Source organism: Sceloporus occidentalis, unplaced genomic scaffold (assembly GCF_023333645.1).
Source record: "Sceloporus occidentalis isolate IW3139 unplaced genomic scaffold, rSceOcc1.0.p SCAF_1, whole genome shotgun sequence".
Lineage (NCBI taxonomy): Eukaryota > Metazoa > Chordata > Lepidosauria > Squamata > Phrynosomatidae > Sceloporus > Sceloporus occidentalis.
Genome location: NW_028316981.1, coordinates 311,234,661 through 311,255,417, shown reverse-complemented (window position 1 = coordinate 311,255,417; position 20,757 = coordinate 311,234,661). Strand labels below are relative to the sequence as shown.

The 20,757-nt window shown below is 40.7% G+C and overlaps 1 protein-coding gene across 2 annotated transcripts in view; it reads left to right on the top strand.

Moving 5' to 3' along the window:
* Positions 1-20,757, top strand: part of LOC149324230 (phosphatidylinositol 3-kinase catalytic subunit type 3) — a 155,267-nt gene that overhangs the window by 78,919 nt on the left and 55,591 nt on the right. For both annotated transcript variants that reach the window (XM_089497916.1, XM_089497911.1), the window contains one exon: positions 10,336-10,504. In XM_089497916.1, coding sequence (XP_089354042.1) covers positions 10,336-10,504 — 169 coding nt within the window. The remainder of the gene's footprint in view (positions 1-10,335; positions 10,505-20,757) is intronic.

Genomic DNA, 20,757 nt, shown 5'->3' with positions numbered 1-20,757 from the left:
CATTTTGGCTAGCCCTTTTTAACCTCTCTCCCTGCAAATATGCATCTGGAGACACTATTAAGAATAAAAGCGCTCCAGATGCCTTTCGCCATGATAAGCTTGTAGTCTGTGGATTGTGGAAGCTCAGCAGTACGGAACATAGAGTTTTTGAAAACTCAAAGCCCAATGGAGACTGTTTCTTTGTCCACCAGGAGTATCTAGCTCTGCTGGATTATTGGATTAATGTTTTGAACACAGACACCAGAGACCATAGCAGTATCCTCTTATGCTGAAGAAGAAAAGCTTGCAGGAACTACTTTGGGTACTTGTTATCATTATTATTTACTACTGCTACTGCTGTAACAAAAACAGGCAATATTCTCTTGTCCTTCATGAGAAAAGATTTCTCTGTAGGTTGAGGCACCCTGTACTAAAAAGAAAAAAAAAGATGAACTACTAGCAAAAGTAGAACCAATTTATTTTTTAAAAAATCTTTGTTTTCAGTGTATTTTGTGGAAACAACCTGAGTTTTTTGTACAAATACCTCTTTTTTGATAAAATTGCCGTCTTGGTAGATGCAGAGAATGCTGTGGATATTTCATATCTTGATTTCAGTAAGGTCTTTGACAAGGTTCCCCATGACATTCTTGCAAAGAAGCTAGTAAAATGTGGTTAGACAATGCAACTGTTACATGGATTTGTAATTGGTTGACCGGCCAAAGCCAAAAGGTGCTCAACAATGGCTCCTTTTCATCCTGGAGAGAAGTGACGAGTTCCACAGGGTTCTGTCCTGGGCCCAGTGCTATTCAACATCTTTATCAATGACTTTGATACAAGAATAGGGAGCATTCTTAGCAAATTTACAGATGACACTAAATTAGGAGGAATAACTAATACCCCAGAACACAGGATCAAAATTCAAAATGACCTTAATAGATTAGAAAACTGGGCCAAAACTAACAAAATGAATTTCAACACAGAGAAATGTCAGGTACTGCACTTAGGGCAAAAATAAAAAAAATAAAAAATGAAATGCATAGATATAGGATGAAATGGATCTGGCTTGGCAAGAGTACATGAGAAAGGGATCTAGGAGTCCTAGAAGACTACTTGTTGAACATGAGTCAACAGTGTCAAGCAGCAGCTAAAAAGGCCAACCTATTCTAGGCTGCATCAATGAATTATAGTGTTTAGATCCATGATGGCGAACCTGTAGCATATGTGCCAGAGATGGCACGTGAAGCTATTTTTCAGGGCATGTGGAGGCTCGGGAAGAGGAGGAATAGGCATGAGCCTTTTTCTCCTCTTCCTGGCTGTCCCAGGCCTCCAGCTGTCACCAGAGATTAACATATAATAAATTCTTTCTCCATGAGAATTAAAGTAGCATCGAAGGTTCTTCTCTCACTACACTTTCCTCATATTATCCTTATGACAAATTTGTAAGGCAGTTCACTGAGAGCCAGGTGTCTGGCCCATGTTCACTTGGTGAACATGGCTTCAAATGCTGCACTTTCTCATTGGAGCAATTGTTCTCCTGATTTTGTTAATTCTTGTACATTTGTGAAAAAGAGGTTGCCTGGAAGCCACCCAAAACATCTCCCAGCTCTTTGTTGCTGTCAGTGTAATCTTTGTTTCCTTCAAGAATGTTTTCACAGTTTTAAAATAGTCTGCCTTTGTGGCATTGCCTGAAAAATAGCTCTGAAATAAAAGGCACAGAACAAGAGAGAAACAGAAAGATACCGATCTTTACACTCAAGAAATTGCATGGCAGTCAGGTAACAACATTTCTTGAGTGAAGTGACACCTTTTTCAGCTAAATGAACATTGTGCATTTGTGTTTATGGGCAGTGTATACACATCTATGCAAAACTTGTATTCTGCATCCATAGCACTGTGTGTGAAACTTTACTTTTATACCTTGAACTGAGTGTTGCTATACTGGACAAAAATGTCCAGCCTCTTCTGTAGTTGTTTGTTGTTGTATACCAGGCGTGGGCAACCCCCGGCCCGCGGGCCTGATGCGGCCCATGGAGGTGGCAGGACCGGCCCCAGCCCGGTCCTGCCACTGCCACCACCTCCTCCTCCCCAGGCTGCGCGGCCCTCCTCTGCCACGTGGGGGAAGAAGAGGAGGGCCGCGTGGCCTGGGGCAGAGGAGGCAAAGGGGGAAGCCCCGCGCTGCCCTCCCTGCCTCCCAGCGCCGCCCAGGAAGAGGAGGAGAAGGAAGAGGAGGCAAAGGGAGAAGCCCCGCGGGGCCCCGCACCGCCCTCCCTGCCTCCCCGCGGGGCCTCGTGCAGCCCTCCCCGCAGGGCCCTGTGCCGTCCTCCCTGACTCCCCGCGGGGCCCCACGCAGCCCTCCCTGCCTCCCAGCGCCGCCCACCTTCTTCTCCTCTGCCTTCTCCCTGCCTCCCCAGGCCGCGCAGTGCATGGTGGAGGGGGGAGGAGGAGGAGGAAGAGGAGGCAGGGGGCAGCAGGAGGAAGAGGAAGAAAAGGAGGTGGGGGCAGCAGAAGGAGGAAGAGGAGGAAGAGGAAGAAAAGAAGGAGGGGCAGCAGAAGGAGGAACAGGAAGAAAAGGAGGAGGGGCAGCAGAAGGAGGAAGAGGAGGAAGAGGAAGAAAAGGAGGAGGGGGCAGCAGAAGGAGGAAGAGGAGGAAGAGGAAGAAAAGGAGGAGGGAGCAGCAGAAGGAGGAAGAGGAGGAAGAGGAAGAAAAAGAGGTGGGGGCAGCAGAAGGAGGAAGAGGAGGGAGGAAGAGGAGGAGGGGGCAGCAGAAGGAGGAAGAGGAGGTGGGGGCAGCAGAAGGAGGAAGAGGAAGAAAAGGAGGTGGAGGCAGCAGGAGGAGGAAGAGGAGGAGGGGGCAGCAGGAGGAGAAAGAGGAGGAAGGAAGAGATGGTGAGTGGCCAGAGGCCTCAAGGTTTTTTCAAATTTTATTTTGTGTGCTTTTAATGCTAACAAGTCTCCCTTGCTTTGACAATGATAGTGTGATGATGATGATGATATGAATCAGCTTCAGAGGCATGCAAGCACTGTTTCAGAAGCCGAGAGAGTGTCACCTTCCAAAGTGTGTTTTGGGTGCTTTTCATTCTAACAAGTCTCCCTTGCTTTGACAGTGATAGTGTGGTGGTGGTGGTGGTGATGATAATGATATGAGTCAGCTTGAGAGGCATGCAGGCACTGTTTCTTAAGCCGAGAGAGTGTCACCTTCCAAAGTTTGTTTTGGGTGCTTTTAATGCTAACAAGTCTCCCGTGCTTTGACAATGATAGTGTGGTGGTGGTGATGATGATGATGATGATGATGATGATGATGATGATGATATGAGTCAGCTTCAGAGGCATGCAAGCACTGTTTCAGAAGCCGAGAGAGTGTCACCTTCCAAAGTGTGTTTTGGGTGCTTTTAATGCTAACAAGTCTCCCTTGCTTTGACAATAATAGTGTGATGATGATGATGATGATGATATGAGTCAGCTTCAGAGGCATGCGAGCACTGTTTCCGAAGCCGAGAGAGTGTCACCTTCTAAAGTGTGTTTTGTGTGCTTTTAATGCCAACAAGTCTCCCTTGCTTTGACAGTGATAGTGTGGTGGTGGTGGTGGTGATGTTGATGATGATGATGATATGAGTCAGCTTGAAAGGCATGCAAGCACTGTTTCAGAAGCCAAGAGAGTGTGACTTTCCAAAGTGCCTTTTCTGTGTGTTTTTGGTTCTTTAATGGTGATATTGATATCAGCAAGCCTAGTCTGAGGCATGGCCAATGTAAATTGCTGTAATTTTTACAAACCCATGCACAGTGAAGAAAAACCAAAGTCCCTTGACCAAGTACACACTTTTGAGAAGTACACTTGGTGCAAGAACAGTGAAACCACCTTGACATGTTCAATATGCATAGCCATGTTAAACCATGCTAAGTGTTAAACCCAAGGGGTTTGGTTATGGAATAAGCCTCTGAAATATGCAAGAAGCCATGTTAAGTAAAGCCATGTGAAATGCACAAATGTGCTGTTGTGTGTGTTTTGGAATGCAGGTTGGGGGTGTTTGGCCAGAAAGGGACCGAGGAGGAGAGGGCGGGCACACGCCTCCTCCTCCCCGCGGGGCTTCGGTGGAAGCTCTGCCCCTGGCATGTGGCTCCGTCCCGGAGAGTGGAAGCTCCGCCCCCGGCGTGCGGCTCCACCCCCCGCGCCTTCGGCCCCCCGAGTTGTCTGAGGGACAGCAACCTGGCCCCCGGCTCAAAAAGGTTGCCTACCCCTGTTGTATACCTTCATTTCAAAGTTATGGCAACCCTAAGGCTTCATGGGGTTTTCTTAGCAAGATTTTTTCAGAGGGGGTTTACCATTGCTTTCCTCTGAGGCTGAGAGCATGTGATTTCCCCTGTGGGTTTCGTAGTGGAGCAGGACTCAAACCCTAGTCTCCAGAGTCATAGTTAAACCACTACACAATAATGGAAAGTGTATGCAAAGGCATCAATCTGATTCTAGCCCAAAGACAAGATGCAGACAACTGTGGAAGGTTAAGAGGAGACTTAGCCTCCACCTCAGGATACCTTGGAGGGTTATACACTCCAGGTAAAAAAAAATGGGGGGTGGTGGTGGATTCCAAATGACCCATAAAAGGCATTATGTTTTTATACCTCCCTGGGCCATTAGAGGGCATTTAGGAGCTATAAATTAATAAATAAGTCATTAAAAAATCTGTAATTTTTGCGCTTGTTAATTATTATTATTTGTTTGTTTGTGGAGGTACATTTGACTTGTGGACTGCATCCCTGCCATAGACTAACTGACAAAATGTTTCTCTCTGTACAAACCTGTTTGCATGTATATGCCTTCCAGTCATCTGTCAGCTTATTGTGACTCCATGAATTTCACTGGTTTTTCTTAGGCGAGGAGTGTTCAGAGGTGGCTATGCCAGCTCCTTCCTCTGAAATATAGCCTACAGCACCTGGTAGTCATTGGCAGTCTCCCATCCAAGTACTAAACAAGGGTGACCAAGCAGTTGCTGTTTTATCTTTTGTTTTTTAAAATTAAGCTCTTTGCAAATTTTTGTACTTCTTTGCCAATCATTCCTATTGATCTGATGTCTTTTGAAATGCATTAGAGAGACATTTACAGTACTCTTAGCAACATATGCAATTAAGGCAAAGATTAATTAACACCTCTTATTCCCCATGTTCAGAACTGACTGGGAAATGTAATTGCAGCGATAAGACTTAGTTTGTTTTCTCTTCTCTCTCTGCCAGCACACACACTTTTTAGACGTGTATCTCTAGGCTCATCATAATGACAGCCTTAAGATAAATGAACAAAGAATCCCTCCAAATGTTCTTAATTAAATAATTTGTGTAATTTTGTGACATAGATCAGAGCCTGCTGTTTTGAACTGTTTCTTCCATGCGTGTTTTTTTTTTGGGGGGGGAGGGGGTCTGTGAGTGGTGTGCTTTCCGGTTATTGCAGTGGGAAGAACATGGGATGGTTTGGGACCAGTATGTTAGCTGGAACATATTTGAGGTGCAATGGGTATTGTGTTTCTTGAATGTTAGCCTTAAATCACCCCTATGGAGCAATTAGTGTGGTCTTCCCTGTACTAATGAAGACAGTATAGAATGCAGTTATGCAATAAATCAGCATCTATTGAAGCGTGTCTCTAATATTACTGATGGTGAGCAACACAGTGGCTTTCCTCATGCCAAAGTTTATCCTGTGTTTCTGGCAGTTGTGTGCCTTCAGATCATTTCCAACTTTATGGCAACCCTTAGGCAACCCTATCACAGGTTTTTCTTAGCAAGATTTGTTCAGAGGAAGTTTGCCTTTGTCTTCCTTTGAGACTGAGAACGTATGACTTGCTTAAGGTCATCCAGAGGGTTTCTATGGCTGAGCTTAGTCTCAGAAGTCTTCAGAGCTGTAGTTCAACACTAAAACCACTACACCATTCTGGCTCTTGTTGTGTTTCTTGTACTTCTGCCAAAAATAAATCTTTTAATGGAAGTGCCAGCAATTGACCCAATCCATGAAATGCCCACACTTCCCCATAGAGTGCTACATTTTCCCCAGGTCAGTGATCCCAAGCTCATTCATGGCATTTACTGAACAAGGCATTCAACTTAGACACTGGACAGCCATTCACTGTGAATGCTGTCGCCCTGAATGCATTTTGTCCATCAGAAGATTGTGGGTAGATACCTCTTCAACTCTATTTGTATGATGGAAAAGTGGGATGAGAACCCATACAGTTCCTGATCCACAGAGGCTATGTACTGGGTGAAAAAACACATACACAGCAAAAATTGGGGTCCCACCATTGACTGAAGGAGCAGTGTAGGTGGGGAAAATTTAATCCCTGTAACCAGGCAGCCTCCTGATGTCATTCAGGGTACGGATAGTATTTGGAGAGGGAACATCTATGCTTTTGTTTAAATAAAATTCCCAACCCTTGAGTTATAATAAGAGTGCCAGAAGAATTGTTCTGGACCAAACCAAGGATCTCCCTATTGCAGCATCATGTAGCCAGCAACATGCTACTAGAAAACAAGGCATGAAAGCAGCACCTCTCCCTTGCTGTTTCTCCTCTGACACTATGGCCTGTTACAGACAGCCAAAATAAAGCTGCTTCGAGTCACAGTGGAGGTATGGTGTTTCAATGATGCATGAGTCCTAAGAGTCCAGAAGTTGCACCAAAGCCACGCTCCAGCCCTAAGGATTGGAGCATGGCTTTGGTGTAGCTTCTGGACTCTTAGGACGCATTCATCACTGAAACATCATACCTCCACTGTGACTCGAAGCAGCTTTATTTTGGCTGTCTGTAACAGGCCTATGTATTTCATTTAGTCTGAGATTGGAAAAGTTATTTTTTAGGACTACAGCTGCCAGAACCCCTCAGCTAGAGTAACTGCCTCTCTGACTCCTAACTGCTCACAGCTCTAACTAACACCTGTTTTTGATGAATAGGAGAACCCTGGCTGTATTTTGTGTATCCCTGGCTTACCACTAGGACTTGCCTGCTAGCCTTTGGCAAACAAAAAGGGGCCCCAAGCCAAAGAAGGATGGATCTCTGACTGGAAAATCAAGTACAGCTACTCTTTCCTCAGTCAGCATCTCCCTTATGGCATGGAGCTGAAAGGCAGACAGTAGAAACAAAATCACAGAAAAACTAGGGTAGAAGAAGACCTCAGGCAAACGAGACCAGTGGGAGAGTAACCATTACCAGAATTGTTATTTACAAGACTGTTCTGCCCATGGAGTGCTGGATCCGTTCTTCCTCTCTCCCACAGCTTGAACATATTCTTTTTCCCAGAATGAAGTCTCACTGAATTCCATTGGATGTCTTTTCTATTAAGTCTTCTTAAGAATCCCAGCCCAAAGAATTATCATCTCAGCAGTCTGGTTTTCATTCCCACTGCTGTAATTTGCAGTTCACAGAATATGCCCAAACGCTTCCTATGCTAACCCCAGGAATTTGCAACTGCCTGCTAACTTGCCTCTTTCCACTGCTTCTCTTTTGCAAAAGATAATGCATGCTCCAAGAAGAAAGTTTAGTTTAACTTTCAGTATCACCATCTATTTGCTTGTTGGTTGTGCAGTAGTATGCTTGTACTGAAGAATTACTGTTTCTATAGCAGCTTTGAGTATTGAAAGAGATTTGCAATCTTTACATCAGGAGGAGCAACTTTTGCCAGTCTGAGGGGGCCCCATCCCTGTAACCTCCTCATGGGCTGTGCCATGCTGCTGATATAACTGCTTTGATTGCCAAAAATTTGGTACAGAAAGCACCACTTCTCTTCTAAAAGCACCATTATCCAAACCTCTTTGGAGGTTTTTAAGCAGAGGCTGGATGGCCATCTGTCGGGGATGCTTTAATTGTGTCTTACTGCATGGCAGGAAGTTAGACTGGATGGCCCTTGTGGTCTTGTCCAACTCTATGATTCTATATTTCTGTGATTCTATAAGTTGTGCGCACCCTGTATACTTTGCTTACAAATCCATTTGTGTTTCAGAGAGGTAGAATTTTGGGGTGAAAAACTGGCTGTGATGAGATCCAGGGGTGCAGCAAAAGATGGGAGACATATGAGGCCCACATTCCATGACCAACAAGTCTCCTACCTGGTTCTGCTGCAGTCACTGCTTCAAGATAGAGAAATGTTATTATCCCTAAGTCCTCCTACTGAATTCATGGCAAAAACATAGTTTGAGCTGGAGGTGTCTTAGCTTGAATAATGGCCCATGTTGTCGTTGTGTGCCTTCAAGTCATTGCTGACATATGGCCTAAAGTGAACCTATCATGTTTTTTTCTGGCTCTGAGAGTGTGTGACTTGGGTTTCCATGGTCTCCAGATTAGTAACCTAACACTCAAACCACTATACCATGCTGGCTCTCTCTGTGGACCACTACACTCTGCTAATCTGATCCTCCCTTGAATGTACAACTATGTGGAATACGTAGTTCTTTGTGGAATGTTCTTATAAATGATTCATAGCCAACCAGCCAACAATGTAAAGGAAGAAGTACCCAATTTTCACACCGCCATTGCACACGAATCCCACCATTACTAATACCTATTTTCGGCTCTTCTTACAGTCTGCTGTCGTCAGCTTTTGCCTTTTCCTCTCCCCTCTCTGGACATTCACACAGGGTTGGCTGCTTTCAGCCTTGATTTAAACCAAATTACTTTTAAAAACTCACTTCTGGTTTTGTTTATATATATATTGAAAAATCTGGCTATTATTATTTTCCAGTCCTCTTACTGGAATAACAACGATTGAATTTAAACATTTTAACTTGAACAGTTTATTGACGGTTGTTCATTGTTAGACCAGTATCTAGTGTCAGTTGCTTCTTTTTAATCACTTCATTTTATAGTGCAAGAAATGTCATTCAGAAACAAATCCTTTGGTTAACATAAGTTCAACCAAAATATTTTTTGTTTGTTTGTTTTCAGAACAATAATTACACTAAGCTAGTGACTATAATATCTGAACTGCATTTTGCTGCTTAGTTTTCTGATGTAGTGCTGTATCGGTGTAGTCCTAAAAACCAAAAAAGAAAGGGAACAGTTTAAACAAACAAACAGTAAGCCCCACAAAAATGAGAGGAGGTATTTTTAACTTTCCAATATGCATTCATATATCCCTCCTGTACTTTGAGCATGTATTGAGTATTTTTTCCCCAGTAAGCTGAGGGCAAGGGGGGAAATGGAAGGAGGATGAGACAGAAACCAGGACATTTCTCTGAAGATGCCAGCCACAGATGCTGGCGAAACGTCAGGAAGAAAATCTTCTAGAACATGGCCACATAGCCCAAAAAACCCACAAAAAACTATAGAAACCAGGACATTTTAAAAGTAGCTGAAAGAAATGAAATGGCCATTCAGAACTGTCCTTGCTAACTTGGATGTTAGCAATGGTAGAATTCCTTTAAGTCCCCCCTGCCAACATCCAAACTGTGCGGAAAAGAAGTGTGCTTTTTTTTTGGGGGGGGGGGGGGTATCAATATACATTTGGCCCTCCATGTCCATGGGTTCTTCAACCACAGATTCAAGCATCCATGGCCTGAAAATATTAAAATAAAATAAAAGCAAAAAAGCAACCCATGATTTTGCCATTTTATGTAAGGGTCACCATTTTAATAATCACTGTATTTAATGGGATTGAACATCCATGAATTTTGGTATCTACAGGGGGTGCCAAACCCCCAGTGGATGACAAGGGCCCACTGTGTAGCAAATTCCAACAGCTAGCACATGCTGTAGGTGTTTGGCTGTAGGACTAGAACATCTTCACTGCAAGAATAATTCAGTTTGACACCACTTTAACTGGCGTTGTTCAATGCTATGGAATTCTGGGAATTGTAGTTTTGAATGACATTTAGCTTTCGCTGTCAGAGAACTCAGGTGCCACAATAAACTACATTTCCCAGAATTCTGTAGCATTGAGCTATGCAGGTTCAAGTGGTGTCACACTGGATTATTTATGCAGTGCAGATTCAGCCTGGCGACTGGAGTTCTAATCTCTGGTCAGCCACGAAACTCACTGAGTGGCTTGAGCAAATCATATTTCTTCAGCTTTAAATGAAGGTAATAGCAAGCCTTCGCTGAATAAAACTTATGAAGAAAACCCAATCATAAATCATAGTCAATTTGAACACATGCAACAACAAGATTTCAACAGTTTAAGCACATGCATGTTTTAAGGTACCATGAGAATCTGTGTTTTAGTAGTGCTAAAAACATGTAAACACACAATTATGGACAATTATGGATTCGTAGGTATGAGAGTCATACTGTGGGGAGGAATGTATAGAGATGCTACTCTTGGCCATAAATCAAACCATTGGTGTTCTTTAATACATCTCCTTCTCCACCTCACCTTCCCTTGCAGGCAAACTTTTTCATATTGATTTTGGCTACATTTTGGGCCGTGATCCAAAGCCTCTTCCCCCACCCATGAAACTGAATAAAGAGATGGTGGAAGGCATGGGAGGGACACAGAGTGAGCAATACCAGGAGTTTCGCAAACAGTGCTATACCGCTTTCCTTCATCTCCGCAGGTAAGATCGGTTTAAACAAACTAAAACTGAATTGTGGAGCTGACCACCGGGTTGCTTGTATTCTTCAATCCGAAACATATAGCCTTGTCTTCCAGATGGCTGAGGAAGTCACACGTACACTTGATTCACTTTCAGCCTCATTTTTATACTGGTTGAATCACAGAAACATAGAGTTGGAAGAAACCTTAAGGGTCACCCAGTCCCACCCCCTGTCATGCAGGAACTCACAATCAAAGCATCCCTGAAATATGACCATCCAGCCTCTGTTTATAAACCTCCAAAGAAGAAAACTCTGTCACTCTCCAAGGAAGTGTCTTCCACTGTCGAACAGCTCTTACTATCAGCAAGTTCTTCCTAATGTTGAGCTGGAACCTCTTTTCTTGTTGGTTCTTGGATTGTGGAAACTGGATTATGAAATATGTTATTTTATAATCATGTCATTCCCCAGATGTTGCTGGACACCCCTAGTTAGCATAGGTAGTGTTGAAGAATACTGGCAGTTGTAGTCCAACATCATCTCAACAGCTGATGTTGAGCTTGTCTTAGAGGACAAAGGCCACCAACTCCAATCCCTTGCCATGCAGGGATACACAACTAAAACACTCATGAAAGATGTCTATCAAAACTGTTTAAAGCCCTCTCAGGAAGGAGATTCCACCACCAAAGTCCAGCAACAAGTAGAGGGGTTTCAGATTTGCTTTTCTCTTTTGCAATGATTAATGTTTCAGACAAAGTGTTCTTGTACTGTTATTATTGTTAACTACCCTCTACTCAATCTCGATTTGTGGTGACCTTGTAACCCCCTGTTCTCTACTGCTCTGCTCAGATTCTGTAAAATGAAACCTGTGTCCTACCTGATTGAGTCTTACCTTGTTACGTGGTCTTTATTCCTCCCAACCAAAACAATTGTCTTCCCAAAACATACACACATTTAGGACTTTATATTGGAAACCAAGTTTTAAAAGTTGCAGAATATTTAATCTTTTCAGGTATTTGGTCAAAATGCACTCTGGCCGCATGGTAACCAGTACAACTTCTGACATCTCTTGGTCCTCACCTGTTTCGGTTTCTTTCATTTTTATGGTACATGTGAAATGAACTGTTCAATGCTTTGAACAAATCCAAAACCAAGCTGACACATGAAAGAGGTGTTGTTGTTAAGAGTCTTCGCTGACCCCACCTTGTGGCTGCTGCCACACTTCAGAACAAAAGCAGTTTGACACCACTTTAACTGCCATGATCCAGTGCTGTGGAATTCTTGGATTTGTCGTTTGCTGGCACACCCGATCCCTCTGTTGGAGAAGGCTAAATATCACACAGAACTATAAATCCCAAAATTTCATAGCATTGAGTCATGGCAGTTAAAGTCATGTCAAACTGTCAAAGGCTTTCATGGCCGGCATCCATAGTTTTTTGTGGGTGTTTTGGGCTGTGTGACCATGTTCTAGAAGAGTTTCTTCCTGACGTTTCGCCAGCATCTTTCTCTGAAGATACCAGACACAGAACCTGGCGAAATGTCAGGAAGAAACTCTTCTAGAACATGGCCACATAGTCCAAAAAACCCACAAAAAACCATGTCAAACTGCTTTATTTCTGCAGTGTGGAAGCAGTAGGTTTGCCGTGGCCACCACCTTTGGCTGAGTGAATATAACTTATCCAAAGTGACCTAGTGGGTTTCTGTGAACCTTGTTCTCCTATAATCCTAGTGGAACACTCAAACCGCTATACTATTCTGGCTTAAGAATTTATTCAGTAATTAAAAAGAGAGTCAAGATTCTTCATTGAAACAATGGAAACTACAAGTAGGCTACAAATAAAGCAAGGTGTAAATACTGAAAGGAAATGGGAGGGGTCAAAGGAATAGCAATTTTTAAAAAGTTATTTCAGTTATATTGTCAGAAAAGATTTAACAGCTGAATACACTGTTCGAATTTAAGACAGCATTGAAAATTAGTCTCTTCCAGCAGGCCTATCCAGATGATTTTTAAATGGTGAATTTTTAAATGGGAATTGTTTTAAAATGTGTCTTGTTATTATTATTAACCTTTATTTATAAAGCACTGTAAATTTACACAGCGTTGTACATACAATCTTTTTTAATTGGATGGTTCCCTGCCCTCAGGCTTACAATCTAAAAAGACACGACACAAAATGAGAAGGGAGTGGTGGCGGGGAAGGGGATGAGGGCCAGCAGTTCTTCTGTACCTCCGAGGCCTGGATCAGGGGAGATGGACTGGAGGGAGGGCTTGGCTTCTTAATGGATGGTTAATCTTCTTCCAGGGAGGCCTGTTGGAGCTAGCCAGCCTCTCTAGTAGGATAATACATATAAAATACATAGCAATACAGGAAATGATTCAATAAAACAGGCAACAAAAGAACATCAAATAGCAAGTGACAATTATGCAATGCCTGGGAGCGCTTCTCTGAACAGGATGGTCTTCAACTCTGTTTTGAAGCTGTTTAAAGAAGTGATGGCTCTTCCTCGCGGTCTTGTTTGTTCGTTTAAACTGATATGCGTTTTTAACTGATGTTATGTATTTGTTGGTCTATTGTTGTTCCCTGCCTTGATCAAGATATGCACATATTAAAATAATCTACATTTAAAATTCATCATTTAATCATGATTAAATAACTTGAACGGGGAAGTTAAGAAATAGTTTTTCTTAACGTTAAACTTTCTTTTTGCTGATTTTGTTTTCTCTTCCCCCCAAACAAGTTTTGTATAATTAAATTTAAATAAATTTGATTGAAATTCTTTTAACTTTCAACAAAAGTTGTTGTGGTCTCTCTTAGTGCGCACACATAGATAATAAACTCTCTCAGAAATGAAAATACTATCGCTAAATGTAAAGGGTTTGAACTCCCCCCAGAAAAGAAAAAAGGTATCCCTCTTTTTGGAAAGAAATAAAACGGATGTTGTATGCTTACAGGAAACACGCATCAAATCGAAAGATGTAAGATTATTAAAAAATTCAAAAATTAGCAAAGAGTATTCTTCAGTTTTTGGAAAGAGTAAAAGAGGAGTCACCTTATATATCAATGACAATATAGAATCCAAATTTATATTTGCAGACCCTAATGGATATTATGTGGGGGCAGAATTTATTTGGCGGGACAAAAGAATATTGATCGTAGGTATATATGGCCCCCAAGAAAATAAAGGATCTTTCTATGAGAAATTACACAGGGAACTTTCTAATTATGATTACGAAATCATAATTATGATAGGAGATTTCAATGGTGTAATCAACCCTACGATTGATAGGAAATCTGACAAAAGAATAAAATTAGACCAGGGTAAACCTCCCCAAAAAATTTTCGAATTAAAAGAGGACCTCTCCCTAATAGATGTGTGGCGACACTTGCATGATGAGAGTAAAAGCTTTACGTTCTATTCAGATAGACACGAATCGCTAGCAAGGATCGATTTATGTTTGGTTTCAAATACCTTGATTCAGGAAATTACAAGTATGGAGACCCTCAATAGGACTATCTCAGATCACAATCCCCTTTTGATCGATTTCAGAGAAACCAAGAAAACTAAGAATTGGCTACTAAATGAAGACTTGCTTAAAGATGGGGAAATTGTAGAAAAAGGAAAAGATTGGCTAAAATTCTTCTTTAAGGTAAATTCGAATGGTGAGGTCAAAATGAGTATGGTATGGGATGCCTGCAAGGCTTCTATGAGGGGTTTCTTTACACAGCAAAACTCAATTTGGTGGAAACGTAAGAAAGATATAAGAAATAAGTTAAACAATTCGTTGAGGGAAAAAGAAAATGAACTTAAAAAGTTCCCAAGAAACAAACTTATACAAAAAGAGATTAAAATCTTACAGAAGCAGTTAGATGTCGAAATGACCTTAGAATTGGAAAAAAGATTAAAATTAGTGAAACAGAAGAATTATGAACATGCCAACAAAGTGGGGAAATGGCTTGCCTTTCAGCTAAGAAGAATCAGAGAGAAAAAAGTAATCACTAAAATTAAAAAAGGGAAATCAACACTTACCCAGCAAGAAGACATCAAAAGAGAATTCCAAAACTTCTTCAAAAACCTGTATAGAGAAAAAACAGTTGAATTAGATGAAATAGAAAAGTATCTGGACATTGTAAAACCTCGAAATATTCAAGAAAAATGGAAGCAGGAATTAAATAAACCAATTATGATGAAAGAAATTAGAGAAGCAATTGCGAATGCGAAAAATGGAAAAGCACCAGGCAACGATGGCCTCCCAATCTCTTTTTATAAGACTTTTATTGATGAAGTTGCCCCCCCCCCCCCCTTCAACAAGTAATGAATGAAGCTTTAGAAGATAACATACCAAACTCATGGAAAGAAGCAGACATTTCTATAATACCAAAAGAAGGTAAAGATCCTGAATGTCCAAACAGCTACAGACCGATATCACTCTTAAACAACAATTATAAGCTACTCGCTGCTATCCTGTCTAAAAGACTGAGAGATTGCCTAGTGGAGACAATAGGGGAGGAGCAAAGAGGATTTCTACCAGGTAGGCAAATCAGGGATAATACAAGACTGATAATTGATATTATTGAATATTATGAGAAACATAATGAAAAAAAGATGGGTTTACTCTTTATTGATTTCGAAAAAGCTTTCGATTCGGTCAATTGGAATTTCTTACTGGCATTATTAAAAAGAATAGATATAGGCTCAAATTTCTTAAATTGGTTATCAAAAATTTACAACAAACAATCTGCACAAATTAGGATTAATAGAGAAAAAACAAAAGTAATTCAAATTCAAAGAGGAACGCGCCAAGGTTGCCCTCTTTCTCCCCTGTTGTTTCTGCTGGTAATCGAACTACTAATTAAAAGAATCAGAGAAAAATCAGATATTCAGGGAGTTAAATTAAGAAGTTCAAAAATTAAAACCAGAGCATTTGCAGACGATGTCGTTATTGTTATTGAAGACCCGATAAGCAATGCGGCAAAAGTGTTGGAAATCATTGACGAATTTGGTAAAGTATCAGGATGTGTAATAAATAAAGATAAATCAAACATATTGACAAAAAATATTAGTAAAGAAGAGGAATCAATATTGGGTATTCTAACTAAAATTAAGGTGACAAACAAAGTCAAATATTTAGGATTAAATATTACCAAGAAATCTAATGAACTGTTCGAAAATAACTATATAAAAACCTGGAAAGAGGTAAAAAAACATTTGATAAGATGGAACAAACTAAATATCTCTCTTTTGGGAAGGATAGCAGCGATTAAAATGAATATCCTACCAAGAATGCTATACCTTTTTCAAACGCTCCCTATCATTATGACAAGGAAAATCTTCAAAAATTGGAATAAAGACATCTCTGATTTTATCTGGAGAGGGAAAAAGACAAGAATCAAACTTAAGAATCTGCAAGATAGCAGCGAAAAAGGTGGTTTGGGACTACCCTCCTTCCAATTGTACTATGAAGCATGCAGTTTAGTCTGGGTAAAAGAATGGATGACGTTGACAAACAAAACACTGCTTGAAGACGAGGGAGAAGATCTTAATGTGGGATGGCATCACTATCTGGTTTATGGGAACAGCTCACTTAGCAAATCCTTTACAAACCATGCAATTAGAAAACCTCTTTTTGAAACGTGGAATAAATACAAAAGACACATCTAGGATTTGCGGTTGGGTCTCTTCACATGAAGCCATTTGCAGGAGAGAGATGAGCGAGGGGACTGGATGGCTGAGATATGAGGACCTGTGGGTAAAAACAAGAGAAGAGGTGAGAATGAAGACAAGAGAAGAACTAATTGAGGAAAGGGAGATAACAAATATTAACTGGTTTACATACAGGCAAATCTATGAGAGATTTAAAATGGACAAAAAGACAACCGGGTTTGAACTGGATATTAAAAAAATTGAATTGAGTAAAACTTTGTATTTAGATAATGTCAACCTAACTGGAAAAGTGTATGCAATATTACTATCTCTGGAAATGGAAGAAGAGACAATAAAAAGTCAGATGATAAAATGGGCTACATGTGTGGGCCACCCAATCATGTTAAATCAATGGGAAAAGGTGTGGAAAGATAAAAAAAAATTGACTATCTCACAAAATATTAGAGAAAACTTTTTCAAAATGATGTACTTCTGGTACCTCTCACCCTATAAGATGGCTAAAATCTATAAAACCAAAAAAGATAAATGTTGGAAATGCAAAAAGAAAAAGGGAACCTTTTTTCACGCATGGTGGGAGTGCAGTAAAGCAAAACAATTTTGGAGGATGGTTAATAACTCAATTAACCAGATAATGGGAACAGACTTAGTGCTCAAGCCAGAGCTGTATCTATTAGGAATGCTGGACGAAGGAACCAGAAGATGAGAGGGCAATTTTTCATATGATTTCATTAGCAAGAATTTGCTATGCACAAAGATGGCAGAGTGAGATAGTACCGTCGTGCGATGAGTGGCTATTAAAAGTATATGAAGGGATGGGGATAGATATTACGATCCTGAACTCAAACAAGATGTGCAGAGATAAAAATTTAGAATATTGGAGAAAGGTGGCAACATTTTTTGAAAACGAGTGGGGCAAAGAAGCTATCATAGGTTTAATTTAAGCTGTTATAACTTGGCTAAGTAGCTCACTGTTAACACTTTTCCGGCAGTGGTAAGGAGAAAAGTCAGGGTCTTCTTTTTTGTATTTGGACAGGTTTTTTTTTTTTTTCATTTTTGAAAAGGATAATTAAAGTTGAACATTGAACAAATGATAGACAAATATGACCAACAAGAGAATGTCTGGTAGTTAGGAAGTCAATCTGTATGTTAGACGTAATGTTATTTGTAAGTAGATGTCTAAGGGTAGATTTGATAGGATGGAAGGAAGAGAGACATGTGAGAATTGTTAGATATGTGGTTATGTTTATGATTAAGATGTTTGTATGTTTTTCTATGTTTTATGTGTTTTGTATTATAAGTTTTTGTATGTGTATGTATTAGCATGTACTATTTTTTTTAAATTCAATAAAATATTTTAAAAATTAAAAAAAAATTCATCATTTAAAATTCACAATTTAAAAATTATCTAGATAAGCCCCCCAGAAGAGGCTAGTCTTCAGTGCCATTTTAAATTCAGACAGCATATTCAGCTGTCAAATCTTATTATTATTATTATTATTATTTCAGAATTAACTGTTAAAATGTTCCACTTTGCTGGTAAGTTCGGTCTTACAGGTAGAAAGATTCTGGGAGCTATAGGCCAAACATCTCACAATTTTCCCAAGCTCTGCTTCAGAGTAAGAAAAATCTGATTGCATGGTTTACAAAAACAGAGTACTGTGACATGGAGTTGATCAATGAGCTTATAACACTGAGGCATGGAGTTGAACAGTGAGTTATTGTGGCTCACCTCTGGATTGGCATGCATAGTCCTATTTGTGTGGTTCAGGAACTAACAGTGGTGGCATGCAGGAGACACCAGAATTTTGTGTGATGCTACAGCAAAGCAGGTGAATGTTATTTTTGTCTGCATTCATAGAAGCATGGGTTCCAAGTCAAGGGAAGTAATATTGCCACTATATTTTGTGCAGTACTGTGTTCAGCAATGAGTGCCTCATTTTAAGGATATAGGCAGGTTGGAGCAGCTTCAGAGAAGGGCAGCGAGGGTGATAAGCGATATGGAGAACAACATGTTTGAGGAAAGATTGAAGTAGTTGGGTTCAGCTTGGTGATAAGAAAACTAAGGAGTGACAGGACTGCACTTTTGAAATACCTCAAGATGTTTCTAACTTATTCTATAGAATCATAGAATTGTAAGAGATCACAAGGGCCATCCAGCCCAACCAAAAAGAGAGTTTATTTTAATTGAACAGTAGGAACAACTTCTTGACAGTAAGAACAATTCAACCAATTTCCTAAAGGGGTGACGGGGTTTCCTTTTCTTGACATCTTCATAAAAAGGCTGGACAGCTACCTGCTGGGGATGCTCTAGTTGTAAATCCTTCATTGAGTAGGTTGTTGGATTTGATGGCCCATGAGGCTCCTTCCAGCTCTGTGCTCCCAAGATGTCTGGTTACACAACCCAGGTGTGAACAGTCAGTGTCCAAGGACAAAAGGGTGTCCTATATACTAGAACAGAGTCCAAAGCCTATAAAGGGAAATCTTTTGTGCAGATGGTGATGTCTGAAAGAAATCATTGAGGAGATGATTGGAAGAGGACAAAGCGTTGTGTCTTGTTGAAAGCTGAAAGGAAGAGAAAGAAAGAATTGTCATTTATAAACTGTCATTGATAATGCATTAGCAGCAGTTCAGCAGAACAGGAAAACAAAAGTCCCTCCAGAGACTCATCACAAGGGGATTAACTTGTGCAGGTGACATAGAGCAAATCTATTATATATGCTTCCTAATTTGGAACTTAAAACAAAATGTGTGTGTGTATGGTACATCTGTGCATATCAACACACCAGAATATTTATTTTATTTTTGCCCTTGCTGTGGGTTTCTTTACATTGAACGTTTCCCAGATTTCCCCTCCCCCTTTAATTTTTTACAGTTGTAGTCCTGAATAATAGTGTTTTCAATCAGGAAGACATTGTCAAGAATGGGTGGTAAAACTAGGCCAGTTAGTCATACACACAGAGACACAGTGTTATTGCCATGGAAGGAGGAAAAGGAAAAAATGAGGAATTGTGGGTCTGCTTGCATGCTATTGATAGAGAAGAAGGGAGGTGCAACAAATCCTACACTGTTATTGCTCAGATATCCTCCCTACCTCTTGTGAGGCTGCTACTGTTACTGCTACTTTCTTGTGGGGAAGAGAAGGGATAATGGGGTAATTCAGAAAATGAAGGAAAAACAGGTTTCAGCTTGGAGGGGGAAAGAAACAGGGATGTGCTCACAGATGGAATGTACCCTCCATTCCCTTCCCCTTGGAGCCCAGACCAGCTGCTGTTTCATCATCTGAATTGTCTCCCCACTCCCTTTTCTGTCCCATTCGTAAGCATTAACAGTCCCTCCCAGGGGCTGACCGCTGCTATGGATGACATTTTGCATCAAGTGCAAAGGAGTAAAAAACAACTCCCACCTTCTGTCCAGAAAAGAAACATGGGCGTACATATGTTGTTATATGTACACAAACTGTGTCTCGTACACAAAACTATTTTAAAATATTGTATAAAATTACTTTCAGTCTGTGTGTATGAAACATAAATGATTGTTTTGTTTAGATTTGGGTCTCTTTTCCAGGGTATTTTATTATGTATATGCATAAAAAAATATGCATAAAAAATCCAAAATCTAAAGCACTTCCACTCAGGAATTTCAGATAAGGGACCTGTGATTTATTTTATTTTTTGCATGTATGTGTTTTTCCTTATATTTTTTTCTGTTGAAGAGAGCCATGAATTCTTTGTTACCTCACCCCATCCCATGTATGTGCGTGTGTGTGTGCATACGTGAACACGCACACACCCACGTACATATTTTTGGATTTTGGGGGGTGGATGAGTGTATTTATTGAGCATCACACTCTTTCCCCTGAGAAACTGGTATTTTGTTGTTGTACATGAAGTCAAGAATGTGATTGGTAGGGTTGGCAGAGTGAAAACTGGAGCGGACCTTGTACCTTTAATGCATGAGGAGATGAAGGAATTTCAGCAAGTGTTGATAGTTAGACCACCCGGTAACAACAACAGCTGCTGAAATTTGCTTTTCTGTACATCCATTAAAGATACAGGGGACCTCTCTAGATTTCACTCTTGACAACCAACTGGTTGGATGTATTTTAAACTACATTACTCGCTTTCTCAGGCAAGTGGTTTATCTTTTGTGACTAGGCAGCCCCTGTGAGTCAGAGTTTCTAAAATGCTGAACTGTGTCCACAGGTTCAAAAAGATTGGGGAAGACTGTACTTTATGGTTGTGGAATGGGAAACTTCCCATGGTCCCCTTGGGAAGGTTTAGGCCAGTGGTCCCCAAATTGTGCCCTTTAAGAGATTTTGGACTTCAGCTCCCAGAAGCCTCAGCTATGTTGGCCAATAGTTTGGGATTCTGGGAGTTGAAATCCAGAATCCCTGAAAGAGCACATCTTGGGGACCACCAGTTTAGGCCAACTGAGGAATCTCAATGCTACAAAGAACTTGAGCAGATGAGAGGGATATGCCTACACAAATGGAGAGAGATGTGGGGGCAATTTACACTACATAGTGATAGCATTGTTACGCCACTTTAACTGCCATGACAAACATCCTATGGAATCCTTGTAGTCTGATGAGACACAATCACTCTCTGAACAT